Source organism: Ixodes scapularis, unplaced genomic scaffold, assembly GCF_016920785.2.
Source record: "Ixodes scapularis isolate PalLabHiFi unplaced genomic scaffold, ASM1692078v2 PGA_scaffold13__105_contigs__length_92229423, whole genome shotgun sequence".
Taxonomy (NCBI): domain Eukaryota; kingdom Metazoa; phylum Arthropoda; class Arachnida; order Ixodida; family Ixodidae; genus Ixodes; species Ixodes scapularis.
This window is the reverse complement of record NW_024609839.1, coordinates 59,134,661-59,159,898: the sequence shown is the minus strand read 5'-3', so window position 1 is coordinate 59,159,898 and position 25,238 is coordinate 59,134,661. Positions and strand designations below refer to the sequence as shown.

The window sequence follows — 25,238 nt, the reverse complement described above, 5'->3', positions numbered from 1 at the left end:
GTTTACACAGTGTTGATATTAGTGATATTGAGCTCGTGCTTTGCGGTGACGTTGGTTCTTATCCTGGTTTGTAAAACGGTGCCACACACAATTACTTCCAGCTATCTGGTATTGTTGCTGCGTTTCATATTTTCTTGGATTCGTTGGAGTATTTTCTGTTTAGATTCTGTAGGTAAGTTCAAAATCTTGCTTCCATTGATTTTTACTGGGTGGGCTCTTGGTTCTTCCTTTCACTATCGCCGCCTCCTTCCCATGGTGTGAATTACTTGTTACTCGATTCATTCTCGTCGAAGTTCGGTAAATTTGTTGGTCTGGTATTGTTGCCAATTTTTTGCCAGCGTGCCAGTGTGCCAGTGCCAGCGTGCCAGTGTGTGCACCTGTCGAAAGGCCGCACCAGCCTGCACAAGAAACTCAGTTAGAAACTCAGTTGCAACCTTAATATGTATTCTTTAAAACCATTTTTATCTGAATCGTGAATGTACACATTTTAGGGTTTATTGTTTGTAAGGTGAGAAAACCACGTCAGTCTTCCTCAACCTGCAACAGCTCATCGATCGGTGATGGTTGCCTTGAACATCAAGACGTCCATGGGCGGCACGGCGACCGTCAGGTTCATGCCAGGGTAGAAGAGGCCTATGGTAGCGTTGTTGTTGAACAGGTCCGAGAGCACGTATCCCCTAGGATTGTCCAATCCCAGGTCAGAGATGAAGATGACCGTCTTCATGGGGCTTCCCTGGAGGTTACTGTTGTGCACCACGACGGCCATCGACGCCTTGCCGTTCGGCAGCCTCGGGCCGATCCATCGAGACCACATGTCGACGCCTTTCACCTGAAAGAGGCGGGAACGAGAATAAAGCGTTTGTTCATTTGAAGCAAATACTGTGGGCACTGACAGCCTAATAAACGCCAGGCACGGCGGGTCCTGTGCATATCATTATACCTCCGCAGCCAATTAGGTTGCGGCATCAGCCGATTTGAACGTCCAAGGACCAATCGTGACGTGCGTGAACGTTTTTTTCAACGTTTCTTGAGCTCTCAGCGGATGAAGGAATGTGTGAATAGTGGTTCGAATTGAATAGTGCTGCGTCACTCGTAGCTTTATCACGCAGGCGAAAAAGGCTAAGCAACTGGGCTTTGGAGGCATTCCCGCGTCTCATGTTTCGTGAAAGAGAGCTCGCACGCTCAAAACGCGTTACACAGTAGAGTACTGCAATAAAATGACAGCAAATAAAATTAGAAAGGAGATCGAACTGTAGGGGTGCTTTGTTCAGCTTGACAGCTTCCTGCAGAGGCGCACCGTAGCGACCACCTAAAAGAGGCTAGAGGACTGGTGGAAAAAGTTCACTTCGTCCACTTTGGGTGCCATTAAGATTCACTAGTTCCCAGGCTTGGGCATAAACTCAGTTCAAGCCCGCCCGTTTTAAAGAGCCGCAAGATCATCATCGCCACCATCGTCGTCATCTTTTTTATAGAGCTTAATGTTTACGGGACACAAGACCAGTGAACAGGATGATCATCACCAGCATCGTGATCATTATCATCATCTTCTTTATAGGGCTTGGTGTTTACCGAACCCAAGACCGATGTACACGATTATTTCGTTATTTTCCTCGATCGAGTGCGGGCCATAGACTACACACGAGTGCTGCGCCAGAATTCGGCTGGGTGTTCAATCGGTGTATCAAACACGAGTCCTAGCCGAAAGCTAACGCAGCGTTCGGTTACCGGAGTGGCGCAATGAGCAAATCATTCATATCGTTGTTGTCCCCATCCCTGCAGTTGTCAAATTAGCCATTAGGAGTGTGACGATTGAATCTCCCCTTATAGGAGCGGCTGTCAGTATTGCACTTCCCAAAAACACTCTCTTAGTCTTCCGAAGTTCCTTCTAGTGTACTTCCGACGTGCAGAAAACATACAGATTCTTACAGGGCATCCCGTGTGGCAACACATGTGCCTACCAGTGCTTGGAGTGCACTCGAACCTACTACTGTCGGTGATGATATTTTGGAAACAATGATAGAACGACCGATTTCCTGCCCGTTCGTTTTGTTTACATTCATTGATTTTACGTCCACTCTGCAGAACACAGGGAATATTCCTCGTTTCCATGTGACCTTGCCCGTTTCGATCTGAACGAGCACGTGCTGGCGTGCGATCATGTGATCACTAGACTTCGTTTCAGCTTAAGTCCAGACGCAGCCGACGCTATGCGCCAATATGGGACCGATCGAGCCGCGTCAAAAGCGCGTCACTGGATTCTTAAAAAAAAATTATAATTGGTTCAGCGATAATAGGACACGTACATAAACATGACGTACTATCGGGGAAAAATGAAATGCGAACATAGGAGCGCGTGGCTCGCGGTACATTCTGCGCCGCCTGGAAGTGAGCCCAGGAGCGAGGGTGCGTGGCCTACTGCTACGTGTTCACGTCCCTCCCTCTGCGCTCCCCAAGCTTCAGCAGAGCGCCTCTTAGTGCGCTGAAAGCTATCACCGCTATCTTGGCTGGCTCAGCGCGTGCGGTGCAAGAAGCTCGCCGCACTCGCCGAGGACGCAAAGATAGCGGTGACAGCTTTCAGTGCACCGGGAGGCGCACTGCCGAAGCTGGGGGAGCGCCAATCGAGGGGCGTGAACACATCGAAGTAGGCCACGCACCCTCGCACCTAGGTTCACTTCCAGGCGGCGCAGCCTGTACCGCGAGCCACGAGCTCCTCTGTTCGCATTTCATTTTTCCCCGATAGTACACCATGATGGTGCTCCTTTGACGCTGACCGATTGGTTTCACTAGCTCGTAGTGTCGGCTGCGTCTAGACTTGAGCTGAAGCGAAGTATAGTCCATGGTCAGTACCATGGACATTTCCGTGGTATGTTCCCATGGACATGGAGACATACCGTGAAAGTATAGTCCATGGCTGGAGTGACAACGTTTCCCAGCGGAGGCACTAAGGCCCCTTGAGGCAAACGAACTCCCCGCTGCCTAAGTATGTAAACAACAAATCCGAATGTTGCTGCATTGCCATTTTTGTTTTGTCCTTCTTCATTTGCGGCTATTGTAAGACACCCTTGGGGGAAAGAAATTACTTTGTTTTCAGGGAATATGTATAACGTACCTTCGATATTCGTTTTCCCATGATTCCGAGCTTGTCCTGATTGACAGCGATGACATGCTTGTTCAGGAGGATGGCCTTAGACTCCTCGCTTATGTGCCGCAGATCGTTGGACATGAGCAATGGAGACGCCATGATGGCCCAGTAGGCCATGTGCGTACGCTGCAGCGCCACGTCGAGCCCATAGTTGCCGATGACAACCTGAAAACAAACAATCAAGGTAGTTCGGCTAATAGGTAGAGATTGCATGCTATCTGCTAAAGAAGGGGTCTCCAAACCCCGGCCTGCTGCTGGCCTGGGTCTTTCCAGTGACGCTCGGGCACGCTGCATCAAACGAAAAAAAAATAAGCCTGTATAAAAACAAAAAGAGCCGGAAAAAAAGGGGGGGGGGGGGGGGGGGGGAGCGGCGTTGCGACGCGCTTAAAAATAGCGAGCGAAGATTTAAGAAATAATGACAGAAAATTTGCATCATACCGCGGGTTTTTTCGCCGCAATATGCGTTGTACAATGCCATCATTAGCATTACTATTCGTACTTCTTTGTTTCGGGTATGTTTAGCAAAGGTCGGTGTCATACTATCGCATATTGCCATCAGCAGAGCGAGGATTCCCATCAGCCTCCTTCTGCCCGGTGTTAATATGCCAAAGTTTATAGGCGCTTTGATTTATGCCCGATGAGTTCTGGGTGACAAGTATTTGTAATGTGATCGATAGCAATATATTGTGTTTAAAAATAAAGTATATGTATTCATGTACTTTACGTTCTTTTCTCCTTTTTTCACTTCACGCACTAGTTTACATTGTTCTATTCAGTCGCTCATTTAGGCTTATTTATTTAGTATTTCCTCATTTATGTAATCTTATCTATTTACTTGCACTCAAGACTCCGACAGGCCCCCAATCCGGCTCCTCAGAAAAAGAGTTTGTAGAAGCCCGTAATAAAGCATTCCGACTTTTCAAAAGAAGCTTTTCTTACACAAACGTCCTTAGGAAGAAAGCTCAAAAGCACACCACACCTTGAAAGCATGAGCCTCGTGACTTTAAACTTTCGCGACAATCTCAGTGGCTTTGTTCGCATTCAATTGTGTATTTATTTAAGTACCTTCAAATACCCCGGAGAGGCATTACATAGAGCGGGGCGTAATATAAAGTTTACATATAACGAAATGTAAAACAATAAAAGAGCACAAGCACATTGTCACGCTCAAAAAAATCAAATAGAGAATTGCATAATAAAAAGTAACATAAGCACATAGACTGCAAAGTTGCAAATGCATACTTCGTTTTACCGTAAGTCCCGACGCGAACGACGCTACGAGTTGGTGGGACGAATCATACAGGATCACAAGCGTACCACCTTGGTGATCCTCTTATTTCTGTACGTGGTTCTATCGTCGCTGAACCAGTCAATCGCAAGGAATGCCCAATGACTTGCACTTTTGGCACTGTTTCATTTGTCCCATCAGCTCATAGCGTCGGTTGCGTCCGACTCCGTACGTAAGATGAAACGAACTGGCTAATTGCGAAAAATCCCCCCTTTAAAAAAAAATAAAAAGTGGTATATTTTTTGCGAAAACAATGAGAATCTGTTCGTCAACCCTCCTCCGAAAAAATACACCATCCATTGGTGGTTCCAGCGATTATGGAATCGCCATCTCATGGAGCTCGATGTTGTACCTGAACCGTTTACGTAGATGGAGGGCGACATCTACAGACTGCGTCACAGTTAGCGCGAAGACGATCGACGATTTTTCTTCATTTTATTTCCGAGTTGGGAGACTCCAATCAGGACTACCGTTTTAGAGCAATGTGATCTTGTGTTAGGCATAGACCAAAGCAGTAATGAAGAAAGAAAACAAAAAGGTTCCCTTTTACGTTAATTTGCAAGAGCAAAACTCGAAAACTGCCAATGTGATTTTTCGCGATCTTAGTCTAGCGCATTTTACCTGGCAGCGTTAGGCGGTGCACGCGCACGTACTGCCATCTGTCGAGAACGCGAGTTATTGTTCTCCCACTTGTGTTTTAGGCTCTCTTCACAGCAGCCAGCTTCTGGCGTCTGGATGTGAAGCTGCGGCGAATCCCGTACACCTTATGATCACTGCGCAGCCAATAAGGTTAGACATTCGCAGATAAGAATGTCGAACAGCCAATCACGAAGCAAGAAGTGTGAACACCATGAGCCACTCCCTGCATTAATCCGTCAATGACCATAGTGTCTACTAAAACAGCGCACTCCCTGTACTCCGTCTCAACGTAATTTTGCGAACGGCGAACGCTGCGGTCATAGTGAGGCAATCAGTGCGTCGCAGGGAGACACGTGACACGAGGCTCCTCCCATCTCTCTCCACTTCAGCAGAGCGAACGCTGGAGAGGATGTCGCCTCCACTACATTGTTCGCTCTGCTAAAGTGGACATGTGAGAGCAGCTTCCCCTGAGCTCTTAACCTGTCACTGACAATGCCGTCAAAGCCACGGACGGGAGAGAGAGGGGCGAACGCCGCTTTTACGCGAATGCTTCAGTGACGGGCTACATCTGGGACACACACCCGAGGGTACGAGGAAAGTTCCTCCTTCCCCACGTCTCCAACTGTTTGGGCTACGCCGTCGCCCTTTGTACCTTTGGTAGGGGCTGTCACGTGGTGCACCTCCGTCGCTCTGATTGGCTATGAGGGGCCGTGGCGACTGCTCGTTTCCAAGTTACGTTGAAACGAAGTACAGCGCTGCGTGAGCTTACCATGTCAGGATCCGTCCACGCGCCGGGTCCGGACACCTTAGTCAGAATGTCCTGATGCCTGGCTTGGAATTCCACCGTGCTGTAGATCTGGTTCCAGGCGTAAGTGATGTCGGCGTAATTCCTCCACAGGTTGCACGTGGCGGCGATCCTTGTGTAGTTTGGCTTAAGGCGAGACACAGCAAAGGATACATTTAAGCTAGGGCTGGGCGTCGATTAAAAATGTTAACCCGATTAATCGCCACCCTTTAATCGATTAATTAATCGATCATTTGGTTGCATCGATTTTTATAAATAATATATTAAAAAGAATGCAACAACTCGTCTTGCCTTTGAACTTTGAAGACTTATTTTACTCTCTGTTACACGGCGCAAGGGACATTTAGAATTGAGGATACATATATAGTTCAACGATTCAAAGGCACACACATTTTTGCTCCAGTTCCAAAGACAAAGTGTTTTTTTTTTTTTTCGGATGGTCCTTGCTGCAGCGGCGTACATAGGTGCTTCGCTCGTAGGTGATACTGAAGCGAACTTACGCTTCCACTGTACGAAAACAGCTTTTCTGACTTCCTTCGAGTCAACAACTTCATGCTGGAGTTGATATTAAGCCCAAACTTTCCAGCGTTAACTCGTCCATTTTTACGTGCCGAATACTGGAACAAGTAACCATGGCATCAATGGCGTTGTTAGCTTCCCAGCTTGTTTTTCCGCTTGTGCGTCTTGCCTGGGCAGGGTGTGTAACAGATCCTTAACACGTGAAATTTCACGGTTGCGCGGGCATCAATTGCGGGCCCGGCTTGTTCGTCTGGCCTCGGCAGAACTGTAATGTATATCCTCGACCACTTGACGCTTCGCGAGCGCGAAAATTGAACCTTGCTCATAGCACCCGACTGGGAACGGAGCACCGCTCGGGACGGGAGGCACTCACTTGATCGAATGACGTTTTAGCGAACGCCCACGTTTCACCGAATGGCACTTTAGCGAATAGTCGGACACCGCGAAGCGGCGTTTTCAGGTGGGCCAAGTGCATGGGGTCAAATTTTTGTAATGAGCCGCCGCAGACTGTCGCCGCGAAGCGGCGTAAGCGCAGCGCGGCGGATGGGTTAACGCGCGCCCCCGTTATTTCCGAAAACGTCGATTCGCTCAAATTTTGCTGTTCGCTAAAACGTCATTCGCTCATGTGATATGATTTCGGGCAGGTAGTGCAGGATAAAGCCATGTGTGCGTCCAGTTGACCTCTTTTTGAGTACCGATTAAAAAACCGATTAACCGGTTAAAAAGTTTGATCGCGATTAAAGCCTTAATCGATTAATCGGAATTTGGTTAATCGATCAATTGCCCAGCCCTAATTTTAAGCCCATGCTGAAGACTATGTAAAAAGTTCACAGGTATATGGGCTGTTAAAAAAGGTGTAACTTTTCTTCTTTTGTTCTTTTCGCGACCATAAGACTGCCACTTTAGTCCAAAGAATTTTAACCCAGAATACTCCATATCACTCTTCTATATTCAATTTTCCAAAACGTGAAACCCGACAACTACATTATAATAACCTTAATTTGCCGATAACTTACAATGCTTACGGGCGCCGCTTAATATCGTTCATTGGTGCGAAGATATGGAATAACATTTCATGTAATATAAAACTAGCAACAAATTTTGTACTCTCATTAAAACGATTTATTTCATCTGAAGTGTACAACTCACCCTGTTAACTCCGTACTAGTAGTTATATTATTTGTGCAGCTATGTATAGATTGTGTGAATGCCTATAGGATTGTTTTAAATGTGAATGTTTTTTTAATGGATCCATTACTAGCCATGTACGCTATGGATCCAGATGACTAATCAGACATTTCTTTGTACATCTTTACGTGAATAAACATTGATGATGATGATGATGAAGGGTATTCACTGGATTTCACATTTAATTGAGTGCGCTGTTTCGCATGCTCAGAACCAGCTCAAACGTAAAGGCTGCCAAGGCCGGCAATCTTGATGGTGTGGAATGCACGCTGAAAAAGCACTGTGGATACTCGCCATCAGCTCGCGCTCAGCAGCCACAAACTCAGCTATGACCACCAGTGAATGACGGGGGCGCATGTGCTCTGTTTCATTAAAAAATTGGTGCGTGCGTGCGTGCGGGCGTACCCCAGTGGCTAGATTGATCATCAAAAGCTGAGAAATCGCCGTGTCACCTAAATTCCACGGGTTTCCCGCTAAATTTAGTGGGAAAACGTATCCGCTACATTTAGCGGGAATTTAGTGTCACGTAACATCATGGCGTCGCGCGACGTCATAATGTCAAGTGACGTCATCGTGCTGCGTGAAGTAAAGGTGTCACGGGGACTTCACGAATCCCACCCCCTAACTCTAGCTGAAATATTTATCCGCTAAATTTAGTGGATAATAAAAAATGTAATGGCGTCACAGTGTCACATGGGGCCACGTCGAGTGACGTCACAGCCCCACGTCACGTGACGGTGTCCCGTCCGCCTAAATGTGAACGAGTCAGCGCAAAACCGTATATTCACACCCATACACCATATATACAGAAAGAAACACGGTGGCAATAATCCTGCACGTGTGCATGCAAGTGCGCATACACTTGTATGCACATGTGTGCGTGCGTACAAGTGTATGTGTGCACTTGCGTGCAAACTTTCTCGCAGGACTGTCCTGTCACATTCGGCGTGCAAAAACTGCTAGCAGACGTATACCTATACGAAGTAAACGTCTTTCGCCATGTCTGCGGCCAACAGCTTGGAGGGGGGGGGGGGGGGGGGGGGGGGGCGAGGCGAGGGCGGGGGAGGGGGGGGGGGGGGCTTTATCGTGCAGTGCGACCGCCGCTTAGAAACTACCCTAATGTCCCCGTATGCACTTGCCGGGAGATGGAAAGCTGGCGGCTCACCTCGATGCCGACGCTCAACTGGTAGAGGGGCCATTCGCACGAGTAAACCATGGGCCTCCCCGTGGCCAGGATCGCCTCTCCGAATTCCGGATACACTGCGTCACGCCGCCAGAGCCAAGTTAAGAAGACCACAAACAAAAACAAACAAACAAAAAAATTACGCGAGCTTCTTGATGCTGACAAGGGCCAGGGAACACAGACTGTTTTTCCTTGAGCGCAAACCACTACCTCGCAGGAATTGAGGTTAACATGACATGGTCGCGTCACGTCAATTTCCCCGCTAAACTTAGCAAAAAATTGTCGTCACGTGAGTCCCATGACACCAATTTCTCTGCTTAATTTAGCCGCTATAGTGACGTCGCTTGAGAAAAAATTTTAAGCTACATTTAGCGAGAAAATTGACGTGACGGTCGTTCCTGGCGGCTTTCTCCCGGAAATCCGCCGATAAAACACGTTCTGCGTTAGAATTAAAATTGTTTGTTAAGGCGAGTTGGTTCATCGTTGTAAAGGGTTAAAAAGCGGAAAAGAAACGAGGATCATATGTCATTCGTGTTTTCTACTCGGCCTCGTCCTTTGGCGTTTTTTTAATATTTTACCACTGCGTTAAAAATTCACACCGACCTTTACTTACAAAGAAATTTTAAAGTCCTACAATGTATAGAATGCAGTATTTATTCTTTTTTTCCCTCTAAATTTAGCTGGGGAATTGACGTCATGTAGCCAACACACAAAGTTTCCTCGCTAAGTTAAACGGAGAAACTGCGGAATAGTCTTTAGGTCATGTGACATAGAATTCCCGGCGAAATTTAACGAGGAAACGGATGTGTGGTTTCGGTCAGGTGACGTCATTTTTTTCGCTATTTTAGCGGGAAAGCTGAAGTAGTGTACAGGTCACGTGAAGTGAGGTCACGTCGCGTCAATTCACCCGTTGAATTTTTCGGGGAAATGCGCCGACCGACAAATGGACGGACCAATGTTTAGTATTAGGGTCTTCCCTTGCAAAAGAACTATACATGCTTTAAAAGAGACGGAGAAAAGAAGTCCAAAAAATTCCGAGAAAAGAAGACCAAGGTTCCTGTTACTTGAACCTATGTACCTATCGCAGAGGGAAAGATATGTCTCTAACTCGGGCCAGAATAACTCCCGGAAAAAATTGATTTTTTATCAATGTGGTACACGACAGCGTTCCGAATAACGACATTCGTTGAACGCGTATCTTCCGTTATTATTTGTATGCATCGACGCAGGTCATCGGAGACTTTTTTTCTCGTTTGTGTTTCCGCATGTAATGAAATGCCATACACAAGAAGGAATTCATTCGGCTTTAGAGACGAATTTTTTATATAATCTGCGGGACCATTTTTTTTTTTCAATGGAAACCTTCTTTTTTATTTTATTCGTTCTTGATAGGTGTTTCATATTTTTTTGTTTCGTTTTTAAAGAGATACGAATAAAAGGAAAATGTGTTTGTGAAAGCAATAGCATTTCTTTGAAGCCTAGAGGAACTCCGAAGGCGGAAAAGTATGTGATTAAGACCCCGTGGTCGTTTCTTTGAGAGGCTGAGACCCCACGTCATTCCCTCCAAGGACAGCTAAGTAAACTCAATTTCCTTCAGGACCTTTAACACAAAACCTGCGTGTGTGTTTTGTCTACTTTCTTGTTCCAAAGTCTCGGGTGCTCAAGATGTTGTAAGTTCACCAGCTCGCCTGCCAGTCCTCTGTCATTTCTATCAGTTTCCTGGGCGTTCTTGAGGAGAGTATAGTGGAACAATAAAGCATATGACAGCATTGCTCTTCGTCATTTAGTGGCACGTTGTCCGAATGAAAGTCTTAATTTTTAGTTATGAACACGACACATCAATATTCCTCATATAGTTTCTTATTTTAGATGGGTTAAAGATTTATTTTTGACGAGTTATACCGATACAAAATTACGCGCACGATAAAGAAAAAAATAAAACTAAGTCTGATCTACTAGCCTGATTTAGCTCCCAACATAGTCTAACTTATTATCTGTCATTTTCATTTTCGTTTCTTGGTTCGACATCCAGGCATACGCCAACCAAGCCGCTTGTTTTTCTCTGCAACCCTCTCTAACTCAAACTAGAGGTGAATAACCAGCCGGGCTGAGGGGGAAGGACTAAAAAATCGCACAGAAGCCTAAAATGTCGAGCGTGCGCGCCAGGCCTGTTCGTATAGCTCAGCTGTTATCTGTGAGATAGCATTGGAGGCCTCCGAAGCTAGACACCAGCTCGGTTTCTTTTTTATCATATCGCCCGCAACTGTACGGTCGGCAAATGAAGGGAACTGAATAAAAACGCTTAGACGAATACACGGACTGACACACAGTACACTTCATGCGCCAAAAACGGCAAAAAAAAAAGAGCACGATTTGGGGCACACACGACTACGACGAGGACATAAACCCTGCTGCAGGACGCGAAACAGCTCGACTTTCCTCCTCATCTTCGTCATCATCTCCTCACTTCTCTTGTTTTCAGGAGGTTCGGGACTGACAACAGCCGCGGATCCCTTGACTGACAGAGGGCGTGAGTGGCTACGTCCTGGGACTTATTTCATAAGCTGCTTCTAATGTCCGAGTCACACTAGAGCTACAAACAGAAACAAACGACAGCGACAAGCTTCAAACAGATGCAGCATGCTCGCGATGGTACCTTTTGGCAGGCGTTTAGTCGTTCGGCCCTCGTGAAGTAAGCTTGCGTGGTTGCAAGTCTGCCAAAGACGCCCTCGCGTGCATGATGCTCGTGTTTCAGCATAGCCTCCTTTATCCTACAAAGCCTGTCCAATCGCGAAAGACTCTGGTTTGAGGCTCGTAGCTGCCGTTGGCTTCTGCTTGCCGCTCTGGTGGGGCTTGGGCATAAGGACACAAGTGGACGGTCGTTCTCACAACCCGGACAAATATCGTTTCAAGGCAGACCGGAAGCGGAGTTTTCGCTGGACTTAGACTCTGTCGTGCACAGTCTAGCAAAAACTGTGCACTACACAAACCGGAGCGGCTCGTGTCTAGTTCGGAGGGCACTTAAAATATCCTGCGCTTTGAACGCACGCTTGTCCATCTTTGCGGGGTCCACGTTGCAACCGTCCACCTTGACGTAGTCGACGCCCCAGTCGGCGAAAGTCTGCGCATCCACACTGTAGTTGCCGAGGCTGCCCGCATAACCGGCACACGTCTGCGTGCCCACGTCGGCGTAGATGCCGAACTTGAGGCCCTTTGAGTGGACCTGCGGCGGTGAGAAAGCAAGGCTGGAGATGCAAAAACAGTGCGGTTCGAATGCCGCGTGCCAAGTTTCCTCCTTGAACTCGTGGCCATGCGGCCTTTGAAGCACGGATCTCGTAAAAATATTTACAAGTACCTATTTTATGTGTTGTATTCCGGAAATATTCAAGAGGTCGGAGATCCGATAGAAATACATGATATGCCGGCTCTGAAACTTTCTGAACTCCATAAAGGGATTGCGACAATTGTCGGGATGGAAAAATAATGTAAAAAAAAAATTAATTTACAACGAAAAGATATTTTACAGCTATATTTACGGCATGAAACCATTTTGTACTTGGCGCCCGCAGGAGCACGCGGAAAAGTGGCAGCTAGCATTCACGTGACTGGCCACAATAGTCACGTGGTGCTTGCGTTATTTCGAGAGCTTCCTATGGACTCTAAAAGCTACCTATTAATCTTCGTTTCTTTTTTCTTGCTATTCTTCTTTTAGCAAAGTATTTTATGTTGGAGAAACAACAAATATAAGAAAATCGACACTTCAGTTATGACTCATACGACCTGTCTTACGACCCGCCGGCACATCGCTGGCCTCGGAGCTTTCCGCGGGGAGGTTCGCTGGTCTTCGAGGCGTGTCCTTGTGTGGGCGAAGCCCTAGCTGCTTGATGCGGTCCAGAAGTCTAAGCTTCAACTCTGGGTCTTTCGCAAAAGAAGCAGACTACCACTCCTACCACCACCAGTCCCAAAACCCAAGAACACAGCGCGCGCCGCGCTGGAGAGGAAGTTGCACGAGGCTTGAGTACATTTTTCAGCCGAGCAGCCAAGCCAAGACAAGCCTCTCCTCCCCGCGGAGCGCACAGGCGCGAGAGAGAAAAGTAAAAAGGAGGACCGTGGCCTGACCACACTAGCGGCAACGGCGCTGCCGGGCGGCACCGCCGTCTGGCGTCTGAACGCGAGAGACCGCCGTTGGGGGCCACATTGGCCTCCGTTTAGCCGGCATTATAGTCACATGACAGCACTAGATTTCGACACGCGCATGCGCCCCCTGTCGGATTTCCCACGCTTTCGTCGTCTGCTCTTCGTTAAGTTTTTACGTTTCGGCTCCCATCTTACGCATAATTCAGCGTCGAAACCGCACTCGTTGCCTACATCTCGAACGTCGATGATGACCTGGAGATCAGCGTAAATGGGATCATCCTAGCCTGCTCGTAGGTCTTGCGACGTCGCCGCGCTGTGGAGCCAAGGAGCCGCAGGTTCTTGTTCCGGCCAAGTTGACGCTACCGAGTCACTAAGGGACGGCTCAGTGCTTTGCTGCCGCGGATGCGTGCCAGAGATGAAGGCCACTTTTGAGAATGAGTGATAGAATTGGTTGCGACAACTGTCCACCATTTATACGCTCGTCCAGTTTCGAAGCACCGCTTCGTTGGGAAAGGCATTGGGAGAAATAGGGATCGCAGACACAATGACGCTACGCTTCTTTGCAACGTGAAAGGCGCGCGGCGAAGCGGCTTGCGCGTTGCCATGGCGCCGGAACGTCACTATCTACGCCATCTCCCATTGGCTTCTTCCTTCGGCGGCAAAAAACAGCGAGCCCTCCGTGCGCAAGCCAATTGCTCGGACGGCGCCGGTCGGCAAGCCGCTGAGGGCGAAAACTGGTTTTGGACGGCAACCCGCGGCAGCCGACGGCGCGCGGCACGACGCCGCCACGCTAGTGTGGCCGGGCCTGTTCACCTCGCTTTAAAAAAAAATCGTCTCGCGCCCTAAATATAACTCTAGATATTTTATTTTCGTTGTAAATTTCTTTTATTATATTCTTTTCGATTCAGGCTGTATAAATTTCTTTCCCTTGCATATGTCCTTTAATATTTCCATCGCAAGGGTATAACATAAGGTGATAGACCATACTGGGTTTAACATGGGAGACCTTCGACTCTTTGTTGACTTCAGGCAGGCTGTTCAAGAGCACACAAGTCGGCACCAAGCCTTGTATTCGCAATGCACATAGTGGAATGCCATGCCATCTTTCGGCGCAAGCAGACACCACGGCCAGTGTAGTTCTAATGCTTTTTCTCAGTAGTTCAGATTTTAGTATGGTTTTCTATAAGAAAGTTTTGTCAGCGTGAGAAGGCCATGGCACAAAAAGTCGTGGATTTCTCCATGGCTTTTCGGTACCATGCCCAAATTTATGGTAGAAATGAGCCATGGAGGAATTCATGACTCTTAGGTACCACGGATTTGGGCGGTACTAAAAGAGCAGGAGTCAAGGATTTTGTTTTATATGTGTATTGTTGTGCAAAGCCTACACCAGCTTTCCTCATCCCCACTAGCGCCACAAACAAAAAACTCCATATGCTGGCAAAAACAAAAAATAAGTCGCTTTTTCTAACCCGGCAAATCTTACGCAGCGGCGTTTGTTCACCAACATCTGGTAACGGGGTGCATAGGAAATGTCTGTTGGGCGCGTTCGCTGTTTGTCGCTTGAGGGCGACGCAGCCCCCTAAGGAAAATCGACACTTTTGCGCGTCCGCAAAACAAAACAAAAAAAAACGTTGGCCGACGGCCACTCACGTAGTCCGCCACGTATTTCATGCCCCTGGGAAAACGATGCGGGTGCGGGAAGAGCTTGCCGGCGGAGTCCCTCGAGAAGTAAGACCAGCAGTCGTCGACGATGACGTACTCGTATCCCGCGTCCTTGTAGCCGTCGTAGACCATTCTATCTGCCATTTGCATGAGGAGTTCACCTCTGCAACGACACACCGAGTAGACCAACTTTGCGGGCAGTATTTGTATAACTCGTTAAAGACTCAGATGCAGGTATGAGTTGACACTGCTAAAAGATAATAAGAGGCCTGGGACTCGACATGCCCTAGGTTTCTTACACGGTGCCCGCAACGCGTCCCCTCTAGAGCGTTTAGCGTCCCATTCCGCCCATGCATCCAAAGTGGTACCGAAGTGGCAACAAGTGACGTCACGAAAGCCGGAGTTCCATGCGATCCTAGCGGTTGGTGCAAGACGTCCCAGAAGATTGTACCAGCGAACGCGAGTGTCGCTTTCGTCACGGCGTCCCAGCTAATGGCTGCACGAAGCTTCCGTGGGCTGAGCAGCTGGAGGGTGGCCTGCAGCAGAAACATCGTCTGCAACGTCCACTACCGCGGCAACCTGTTGCTTTTTTTTTATTTTTTTTAGAGCGCAGCTTTTAGGGGTTTGTTTCCGCGTTGACCGGCGTCGGGGTCGGCGTCGTCGTCGGCGTAAACGCCCTGCTAAATGTGGCGGGAAATTGAATTGATGTTGAGGTCACGTGACGTCAATTTTCCCGCTAAATCTAGCGGGGAAACTGAGTTGGTGTTGAGGTCAAGTGACGTCAATTTCGCCGTTAAATTTAGCGGGGAAACTTAATCCGCTAATTTAAGCGGGGAAATTTTCACTAAATTTAGAGGGAAATTTAGCGGGCAAATTTAACGGGGGGGAAGGACAGGAGAAGGAAATGAGGAGGAGGAGGGAGGAGGAAGAAGAAGTGGAGTCAAAAAGGAGGAGGAAAGAAGGTGAGGAGGAGAAGGAGAGCAGGAGAGGAGGAGGGGAGAATACGGAGGAGGTGGATGGGCATACTCCCCCTCCGTACCCTCCCCTCTCCTCCTCAAGAGCTGCGCTCTAGTGCCGCATTAAGGGGTGTCCAAACAGGACACTACAAAACGCACGACTCCGACAAATCGTGAAAATTGAAGCGGGCTTGAAGCGGGCGCGTCCACTGCAATTTTCACGATTTGTCGGAGTCGTGCGTTTTGTAGTGTCCTGTTTGGACACCCCCTTACAGAGGTTTGTAAACGTACGTTCTTCATTTTTGTAACAGTAACGTACCCGGGGCGTATGGCTGTTGTGCCACCCTCTCCGGAACGCCGCCGGAGCCAGTTCATATTAGCGCACCCTGTACATTGTATACTCGTAATCACATAAATAATATTTCGCAGTGAACCTTAAGGGCGGGTTCACACATATGACCGCCTGCGTGACCGCTTCTGACGATAGAACGCATTATCTATAGGGTAGCCCGGGCACAGTTCAGATCTGCGTATAACTGGACTCAATATTTCGCAGTATTTGTAAGGTCAAATGTACGCACTAGCTATGAGAATTTATCGTTTATAACGGTGTCAGAATTATTTCGAGCCCACGGGCAAGAAATGAAGCGTAAAAGAACTAAAAAATACCTTTTTCTACCTTCCTTTTCAGAAAAGCGCAGGAATCGCGCATTGATAGAACTAAATAACCCTGACAAGCGCTCCAGCAACGTTTCAACTCATCGCGGCAAAGCGGACACGCCTAACCTTTTGTCTACTTTCTTTTTTCGCTCATCTGTCGCTCTCTTTCTCGTTCTTTCTCTAGCAACCGCGGAAGTCAGCGCCCAAAATTTGCCGTGTTCTGCTGCCGCCTTCACATCTCTGGTTTACACATATGTCACTACATATTTGCTACGCTTAGAGTATCGGCACTCCGTTTCTCGATTTTCTTGCGAGCGCCGCCATTTTGTAGCTTGGTGCAGAGCGTGCGCAATAAGCGATCGTTACAGTCCGAAAGTGCAACTCCCTGAGTTTAGACACAGCATCAGGAAGCTCGGACAATATTGATTTGCACTGTGCCATGCTGTTCGAACATATCTAGACGACGAAAAACCGTTTCTTGCAATTTAGAATAAAGTGTAGTTACTCTGAAGAGAAACTTGGTGCATCTAGGTTCACAGAGGCCACGTGACAGAGGTGTATTGGTCGCTTTAGCTGGGACGTTTTGGACAACGGCGGAATGGAAGAAAAAAAAGAATTTGGCGTTCTCTTACGTGATAGCGTTGTCGTAATCGTTGATGATATCGACGTTGCAGAGGAACCTTGTCCACGTCAACCAGCCCATGGGTGGTGTTCTGGCAAGGCCATTGTCCAGACACTGGACTTTCAAGATCAGGAGAAGGAGAGAGGTCAAGACGAGGGTCATCCTTGTACCAGGAACCATCTTGGAACCGTAGGAAGGTACTATAGGATACAACCTTGAAGCCACAGTAGAAGTGAACTAGTTCAGACCTGTTTCTCAACGAAACACTTAAGTATACTAGTGAGTCTTTTAGGCCTTAATGAATGAAATCTTGAGACCACAGTGGTAGTGACGTAGCTGGAACGTGGCCCTCGGCGAACAACGCAAGTAAACTAGCGGGTCACCTAGGCCGTGGTGCTGGGATAATATCTTAAAATCACAGTAGGAGTGAACTAGTTCAGACGCGTTCCTCAATAAACAACGCAAGTGTACTACGGGAAGTCGTTGGGAAGTGTCACTTAGCGAGCAACGCGATTACAGTCGTAGAACCTTTTGACCGTGTTGCTGGGATAAGATGAACCCAGCGCAGTCGGGAGCCGCAAGTGAGAGGAGTGTCGCGTGAAAACTAGAGGAGGCGGTTCTCCGGAATATTGATAAGAACCGCGATAACAGTCCCCGGAGCAGATCTGTGCTTGAAGAGAAAAAACAATGAAACCTGATGCAGCCTCTATATACGCGGACGAGAGCTACAGGGTGCTGGTGAGAGAAAGAAACACGAAAACTTTGATCTCCACGAGTGCTCGCCGCTCGGCGAACCAAAACCGGCAATTTTCGTTGTTTCTTCAGTATTTCTCGTGTTCACTGATGCGATGATAATTTTTACATTCGTCATTGCCTCGTGATCGCTTGTTGTCAGCTGCTACGGTATCGCAGTATATTTTCATGTAAAAAAAGCATTATCTGAAACGTTCGCCAGGCTAATTGTACTGTAAGTACATCTGAACAAATAACTGAAAACATTTAAAAAGACGTGCGAGTGGACATGACAGTTTCAACGTAAAATTTCGCCTTTTCTTAGTGTAATATTAACCATCTTTATTTTTTAGTGTACACACACAGAGCCACGAAAGAAAATAGAAAAGATAACCAGAAGACATTTCAGGTATTCAAAAATCATATTTCAAACAGACAAACTTACATAATACAAAAACAAAACAAAAATATATATATATATGGTGTTCTCAAATGGCATGGCTCCAATGGGTTCAGTCGGATAATAAAACACGGACTGCTCCAATCCAAGCAAATACCAACATTCTGTTCAAGATTTTTTATTTAGGCAGTTATTTGCGGAAGTTGAGAATAAACAAAAATAAACACTAGCTGACAAAAATAAATCATTTATTAACTTTGAAAATGTTATTCTGCGACTCGTTGCTAGAGCTGCTCGTCCCCGACGCTTACATTTGACGCGAGTTGGCTTAGTGAACCGGAACAAAGTTGACATTGGTCCTTCGGCTTTCCTATAGACTAATGGCGCGATCTCATTGGCTGTGGAGCGATGGTAAGATGCCAAGGACTCTCCACACCCGGCGCTCCTTATGCTGGCAGTGCCTACGGTCATCAGCGGTTTTGCGGCCCAGTAATGGTTTGCTAGGTGAACCAATCTTTTTTTTTTTTTTTTTTTTTTTGTTTACGAACTTTTAGTGAAGAACAAATTGGTACCACAGTCCTGCAGAATGATTAGTGTTCAGCCGCCTAATTTGATTGGCGGACATTTTTTATTTTGCGTAATACAGAGTATGTTGTCGTGACATAGCAGTGCGTACAGCAGTACGCACTGCTGTGTCACGACAACATAACCGATATACATTTCGGAAGAGACAAAATTACAAAGAAGATCTTGGGGCCACAGGTTCTCACAGACGCCGCCTAATACATATCGTCGTACGTTAAAAGGATATCACGGAAATTTGCGAACCCCACCATCAATGCTGGCATTCAGCGTATACACTGCCTAAAATACCCCTTGAAATTTTCGACATCAACCAACCATTTCGACCTATTTCCCCTTACTCCAAAATGCATCAAGTATGTCTTTGTCTTCACGCGTACGCGTGGGTACAAAGGGCAACCAACCTTGCGCTCCGCGGCGGCAGAGGAGCCCATGACAGAAACGATAAACGCGGCGTAGACGTCGCTCTGCTGTATGAGAAGTGGGAGATCTCAATCACGACATAACATCTTGAATTACTGGGTCTGAAGCGTGAGACTCAGCAGGTTTAAACATAAAGGTGCGAAACTGCACCTCTTTGTTCAGTTCTTCAGCAGGGGATATCAGATTGCCTGAGAGAAAATCGGCGTCCGTGTGATATTTCCTGCTTCGATGCCATATACCCAACTGGGGATCTGGCCAACTCGTCGAAAGCCAACTCGTCGACGGCCGACTCGTAGACGGTCGATTCGTCGAATAGGCCCATTCGTAATCCGGCAATCCATAGAAGGGCAACTAGTAGAAAGGGGCAATCTTTCGAAGGGCGATCCGTCGAATGGGTCCAATGACGGTCCGAGGTAACATTTCGTGGTTTCTTACCTTTGAAAATATATATATATATATATATATATTTTGTGTGTGTTTGGACTAAACGCAGCGCCCTCATTAGGTTACAAGACTGAAAGAGAAAAACAAATCACAAGAGTGCGAAGACATTTGCTATGTGAGACTTAAAGAAATAGGAAAAATATTGTGTCAATAGTAAGCTCCCGCTTCCGCACCGCAGACTTAAAGCCAATTTAAAGTAAAATGAACTAGATCCTTGGATCAAGGGGAAATTTCTTGGAAATGCCAATTGGAAATAATTGGAAATAAAGGAACCACCAACCTGCGCAACCAGTGGAACGGCCCAGGAAAAGCCAGCCAGTACTAAAAGCACCACCGATGCCCGACTCACTGTCCGCCTCCGCTACTAAGACACGAGTGCGTCTCACAGCGGGTCCGACGGTCACTGTATGGCAACCACGAACCACACAGCCCCGTCGCAGTGATCACTTTTATATCCCTCGGCTCCCCTGGAGACCACCCCCGCCATCCTGCGGGGGCGCCTCCCTACTTGGGAAGGTACGAGAGGCACCACCTTTATGACAGCCTTCCCCTTGTATGGATGCCTCGCCTCGGATCACCACGCAGCGTCCCACGTCCCGCGTCACACGTCACGATCTCTCGTCAGCCACTCCATCGCCCACTCCCCACACGTCAACACGCTTCGCGTCACACTTCCATCCCTTTTCAGGTCAGGTCGTCACACGTCATGCGTCCACACATTTGGGTCGCTTACGTAATGCGGGCTGACGCGTCCACACGTCCCACGCCACACGTCACACGCCGCGCTCCCCGCCTCAGGGGCTCCGTCCTCCAGCGGGGAAAGCTAGGGTTCCCTAGGCCCTTTTTGTCCCCCCCCCCCCCCCCCCCGTCCACATAAGAAACCCCAGTGCTAGAGTTCCCCACCCCAGGTGGGGGAGAGGGGGGGGGGGGGGGGGTTCGCCAGAGCCTCCGTTGCAGCAATGAAGCTGGCAGGGTGCACCACGAGCAGGTGGAGGTTGACTTCCCGCGCAGCGACAACACACGCGGGCTTGCACCCCAGAGTGCGAAGACATGAAGGAACCTTGAGACAAGTTGAAAAATGTGTCATCTCGGGATCGTCCTTTTGTTAATTGTCTTTATTACTTTTTGTAATGAGCCGCCGCAGACTGTCGCCGCAAAGCGGTGTGAACGGGTGGGCTCCGTAGGTTAACACGCGCCCCAGTGATACACGCGAGACGTAGTGACTGTCCCCCACTGCAGTGGCGTAGCCATGGGGGAGGCTTATGGGCCTTTAGCCCCCCCCCCCTCCCGAAATCCAGTCGACCCTATAACATACTCAAGCCCATTTAGACCCCCCCCCCCCCACTCTTCCTCTTCGCTCCCCAACTCATAAACATCCTAGCCACCTCAGCCCCTCCCCTCCCTCCCCCCCCCCCCCCACCAGCAGCGAAAAAAATTCGTTGCTACGCCACTGCCCCACAGCAGCACCGTGAAAGCAGCGCAAGTGGCAAGTTATCTTCGACAAGAAAGAGCACACTGGAGGTCACTTACCGTGCGGGGATTCTTGGGATCACTGTAGCACAGTGTTTGCTTCAAAATTCCAGAAAAAAATATACGTTTTGCCTTTTAAAGCGGCGACCAGTTAGTCTCTGCGACGAGTTTTCTTTCGACGAGTTGCCCCATGATGAATCGGCCTATTCGACGAATGGGCCGCCGACGAGTTGACCGTCGACGAGCTGGCTTTCGACGAGTTGGCTTAGACCTATCCAACTGATACTCATGTACAAGCCAAGCCGAACAAGCAAGCTACGGAGTAAGGTCTCGCGTCTTCTGAAGTCAAAGTAACGCCGAGTTGTCTGTAAAGGTAGTGAAACGATGACCACACAAGTAGGGCCAAAAGTGTTGAATAGCCCATAAGATAACTAGGCATTCCAGCTCCGATGAACGGTAGCGTTGTTCGACATCTCTGAGGCGCCGACTGGCGTAAGCGACTGCTAAACACAATGTCTCATTTTGCCCCGCCCTGTGGGGCAAAGTGAGACAACGTATCGTGGGGTACACTGAGACACTTAAAAAACTTGACATGCGTTCAGTTTTTGCAATGAAAACACTTGAAACACACTGTGTAAGCTTCAAGGCACTTTTCATAAGCCCACTTCTTACATTCCATGCGCTCGATCCATACTGAATGTGGAGCTGCTTGATTCCAAAGCTATTTGCTTAGCAGGCACTGTCAATCTCTCGTGGTGTGTCTGCATCGCACGGTCTGCAGAACGCTCGGGCAATAATCATCTTTCTCTTTACTTTCACGCTTTCTTTTTTTTTCTTGGGGGGGGGGGGGGGGGGGCGCAATGGAACGCCGCTTTGGTTGCTTTCGCCACATATCAGCGTCGCCTTGTGTGGGGGACGACATTAGATCAGTGCTACTCTGCGAATTGCTTGTTCTCTTTTTCTATCCTGCATTAGCTACAGAAGAAATGTTCTTGAAACCTGGAACGTCAGAAGAAACGAGCCTTCTCTAGCCCAGCCGTTTTTATTTTGTAGAGACGCTGCTCGGTCACATTTCCTAAGTCATTTGGATCGCGTTTGAAGCGCATCCTTTAGTACGCCAAGAAGTGTGGCAGCAGTGCGAAGTTAGTGACGCTGTTGCTTGACACTTTCAAGAACTTTGATTATGTCACTTCGGCGCTATGAAGCCCCCCCCCCCCCCCCCCCCTCTCCCTTTTTCTTTTTTTTTTATTGTGCGTTCGGGCCATTCCAGGAGAAATATAATATTTCCTGTCCCCAAATTATAAAAAAAAAAAAAAAAATATTGGGACAGGAGAAATCGTAACGGGTGAAGAGGTGGACAGTTGCATTAACGCACACCGATGAAGGGGGCACGTCTGAAAGTAAATAACTAAATCGATAAAATTAGGGGCACCGTTGCTCCTAATTTTAGAAGTTTTCGAGCTTTTGGAACTCGAAAACTTCGGCGCTTTATTAGGAAAATATTTGTCTATGATCAGTGCTGATAAGGCAGGCGAAACTTGTTCCTCCAATATCACTACTTTGCCCTGTCAGACATTGGACACTGAGCTAACGCCACGCGCTCTCACATTCTCAGAGTGACGGCATTGCACCGTCCAGCAATAGTTCTACCATTTAACTTATAAAATGAACACAAAAAATCTTAAAAAAGAGTATGTCTGAACGCGTGTTTGATGAAGCCTTTTAAAGACTTTAAATTTTTGTTTTGTCGCATAACGGTACGCCTTCTTTTGGTACCTTGACCTAGAAACTAAAATGTTATGAAAAAGCCCAAATAAGAGGCAATAATCACAACAGAAACGTTTATTGGGATGCCTGATTACATACGGCGATGAAAGCGGACTTCATTATCTACTTTCTCGATTTTTCTTTTGTAAAGTTTTCTTTTGGATCGTGTCCAAAAGAAAGGCCAGTGCAAAGGCTGTCAAGCCTGACGAAGAACTGGTCCCATACAGTCCAATATACAAAGCAGTGTTCCGCCAAACACCACGACAGAAAGAAAAGGTGCCAAGAAGAGTGCTTAGAAAGTAGACGGTACTACGAAGTACATAAGAAGGTATGACCATGCAATATACCCATGTAAAACACGGGAATCAACACTTAAAATTAAAAATAACACAGGTTGCGAAGAAAATAATAGTGACAGACATTTGTACACAACGTAAAGTAAGATTAGGTTTACTGGAACTGTATATCGCCGAGCACCAGCTATATCGCCGAGCGCCCTTCACTCTTTTTTTTAATTTTTTTTTTAATATTGGGAAAGATGGTTTATAGTTCATATCGGGATCATTGTTTAATAATGTAATTATTTTATGTTTCAAACTCTGCGTTGCGTAACTAGTCCTGATATTGGGTGTCCTTCTTTTAACATGACGCAACTGGTACGATGATGTTTCTGTTTCGCCGTGCGTAACATATAGCTTTTTTATATATAAACAAACTGGAATAATTTAAAGTAATATATTTTATTTACTTTTAGGATATTGTATTTAACAATATTGTATTTAACAAAGAGTGGTTGAGTCCGCTCTTCCACCCATGTTACCTCTATAATTTTCGGGTATGCCTAATACCTCTTTTTTTTTTTTTCAAAATTAATAGTTTATTGTAATCTGATATTGTTGTCGTGCCCCAAATAGAAATTCCACAGCACATTTGAAAGAAAAATAGAGTAGTACAACGTTTCTACGAGCCACTTAGGCACGAGGCTTGATACTTTGCAAATACAAGCCACAACTCGCGATAACTCGGATGTTAATTTATCTACGTGTGTACTCCACTTTAGCTCTTGACTGTGAACCACACGCCTAAATATGTTTTGCTCGGTTACCTGTTCTATTACTTCACCTTCAAATATAATATGAGGAGTCTTTGTATGAAGTTTGTCGGCGGTTTAAGAAATTACATACTTTGTTTTGCCAGTGCTTAATTGCTTAAAGCTTTACAAGAGAAGTGTTCCCAGTTTCTTCCTGACCTTCAATTGTTTCTCCACTAATAAAGATATCCGTTTCATCCGCATACATTATTAGGTCTGGGTAACCGGGTATGCTCGCGATATCATTAATATAAATGGGGAAACGTAATGGGTCCAGAAGAGAACCCCGTGGAACTCCGTAGCGCGTTTCTAGCTAATCTGATGAAAGTTCATCTATTTTTAAGTATTGTAGACAATTGGGGAAATTTCTTCTGAATAACGCGATTGCTACGCTGCGGATACCATAGAGTTCTAGTTTTCTGAACAATATATTAAGCTAAACAGTGGCGAGGTCTTTTCTCAGGTCTGCAAGTAGGCCGAGTGTCGCCAATTTGTTTTCGATATTTGTAACTATAGTTTCTTTTTAATGTTCAGTAGCTCTTGCTCTGTTGATTTTTCTTTTTGAACCCCGTATTGCGCAGATGATATTACTTGGTGCTTTCTGAAAAAGCTTTTCAGGCGGTGTTTTATTTCATCATGGCCTCAAATATTTTAGAAAATATTGTCAGGACGGATATCGGCCTATGATTTTCAAGATTTCTTTGGTAACCACCCTCATGGATTAGAGTAACTTTAGCCTACGATTCGATTGAGAAAATACCGCTTTCTAGCATGTTATTTGCTGTATGCGAAAGTATGGAGCTAATGATTCAGGCTGCCCTCTTAGTAGGGGGGGCTTTGAGCTCGTCTTTTTTTTTTTTTTTTTATCAGGAAGTGTTTGTACATAGCCTCCTATATACTGACAAAGCCTGGCAGATCGCCATGAGAAACGGCCGCCGAGATGGAAAACATGGAGTGGCAGACAACGGATGAGAGCAGAACCACGTGACTGGCGCCCCGCTACGGCGAGGCGCCGAAACACACTTCTCCCGAGTGAACAAGTGTGTCGCGGGTCCTCGCCGCTGCAAAAGTTGTGCGCTGACGTCCAGCTTTCCAGAGAAATGGCTTTTTGATTCTCTGTGCTACTAGACCCTTGCGTTCCAAAGCTGCGACCGGGCACTCCATGGGTCCGTCGTCGAACTGCCAGGCTTCGTGAGTATAGGGAAAGCTATGGTTTGTACTTCATACGCGGTTGTGGGAAACAGCATTATAGAATCGATAATTTTTGGCGTTGTCATTACATCGTATCATTACTACGTTTATACAATGCTGGTTCACTGCGTCTACAATTTCAACACCTGTCACATCAGTCCTGTTGATAAACAATTATTTCGATGCACTATTTATCTTTCTAGGATTTGCTATACAATTATAGGTTTCCCACGCCTTTCTCCGGTCATTGTGGACTGACCTAAATTTCTAAGTTTGTTTTGAAAACGTTGGCGTTTAGCTTTCTTTAAATCACAGTTTATTTTATTCCTTTTCTTAAC

The 25,238-nt window shown here is 47.0% G+C and overlaps 1 protein-coding gene across 1 annotated transcript; it reads right to left on the bottom strand.

The window, feature by feature from the left end:
* Window positions 1–443: 443 nt before the first annotated feature.
* Window positions 444–17,485, bottom strand: LOC8028487 (alpha-galactosidase A). The gene is made up of 7 exons (XM_029980875.3): window positions 16,812–17,485; window positions 14,552–14,726; window positions 11,813–11,987; window positions 8,747–8,841; window positions 5,839–6,000; window positions 3,110–3,307; window positions 444–829 (listed from the first exon to the last, which is right to left on the bottom strand). Exons 1-7 carry the CDS (start codon window positions 16,979–16,981, stop codon window positions 548–550), a joined length of 1,257 nt encoding a protein of 418 aa, XP_029836735.2. The 5' UTR covers window positions 16,982–17,485; the 3' UTR covers window positions 444–547.
* Between the last annotated feature and the right edge of the window lie 7,753 nt (window positions 17,486–25,238).

Coding starts and splice junctions, on each gene's coding strand:
- LOC8028487 (XM_029980875.3), bottom strand. CDS start 16,981: ATGGTTCCTGGTACAAGGATGACCCTCGTCTTGACCTCTCTCCTTCTC. Junction 11,988..14,551: donor TGAAATACGTGGCGGACTAC/GTGAGTGGCCGT, acceptor TCACCGCCGCAG/GTCCACTCAAAGGGCCTCAA. Junction 830..3,109: donor TGGGAAAACGAATATCGAAG/GTACGTTATACA, acceptor CGCCTCTTTCAG/GTGAAAGGCGTCGACATGTG.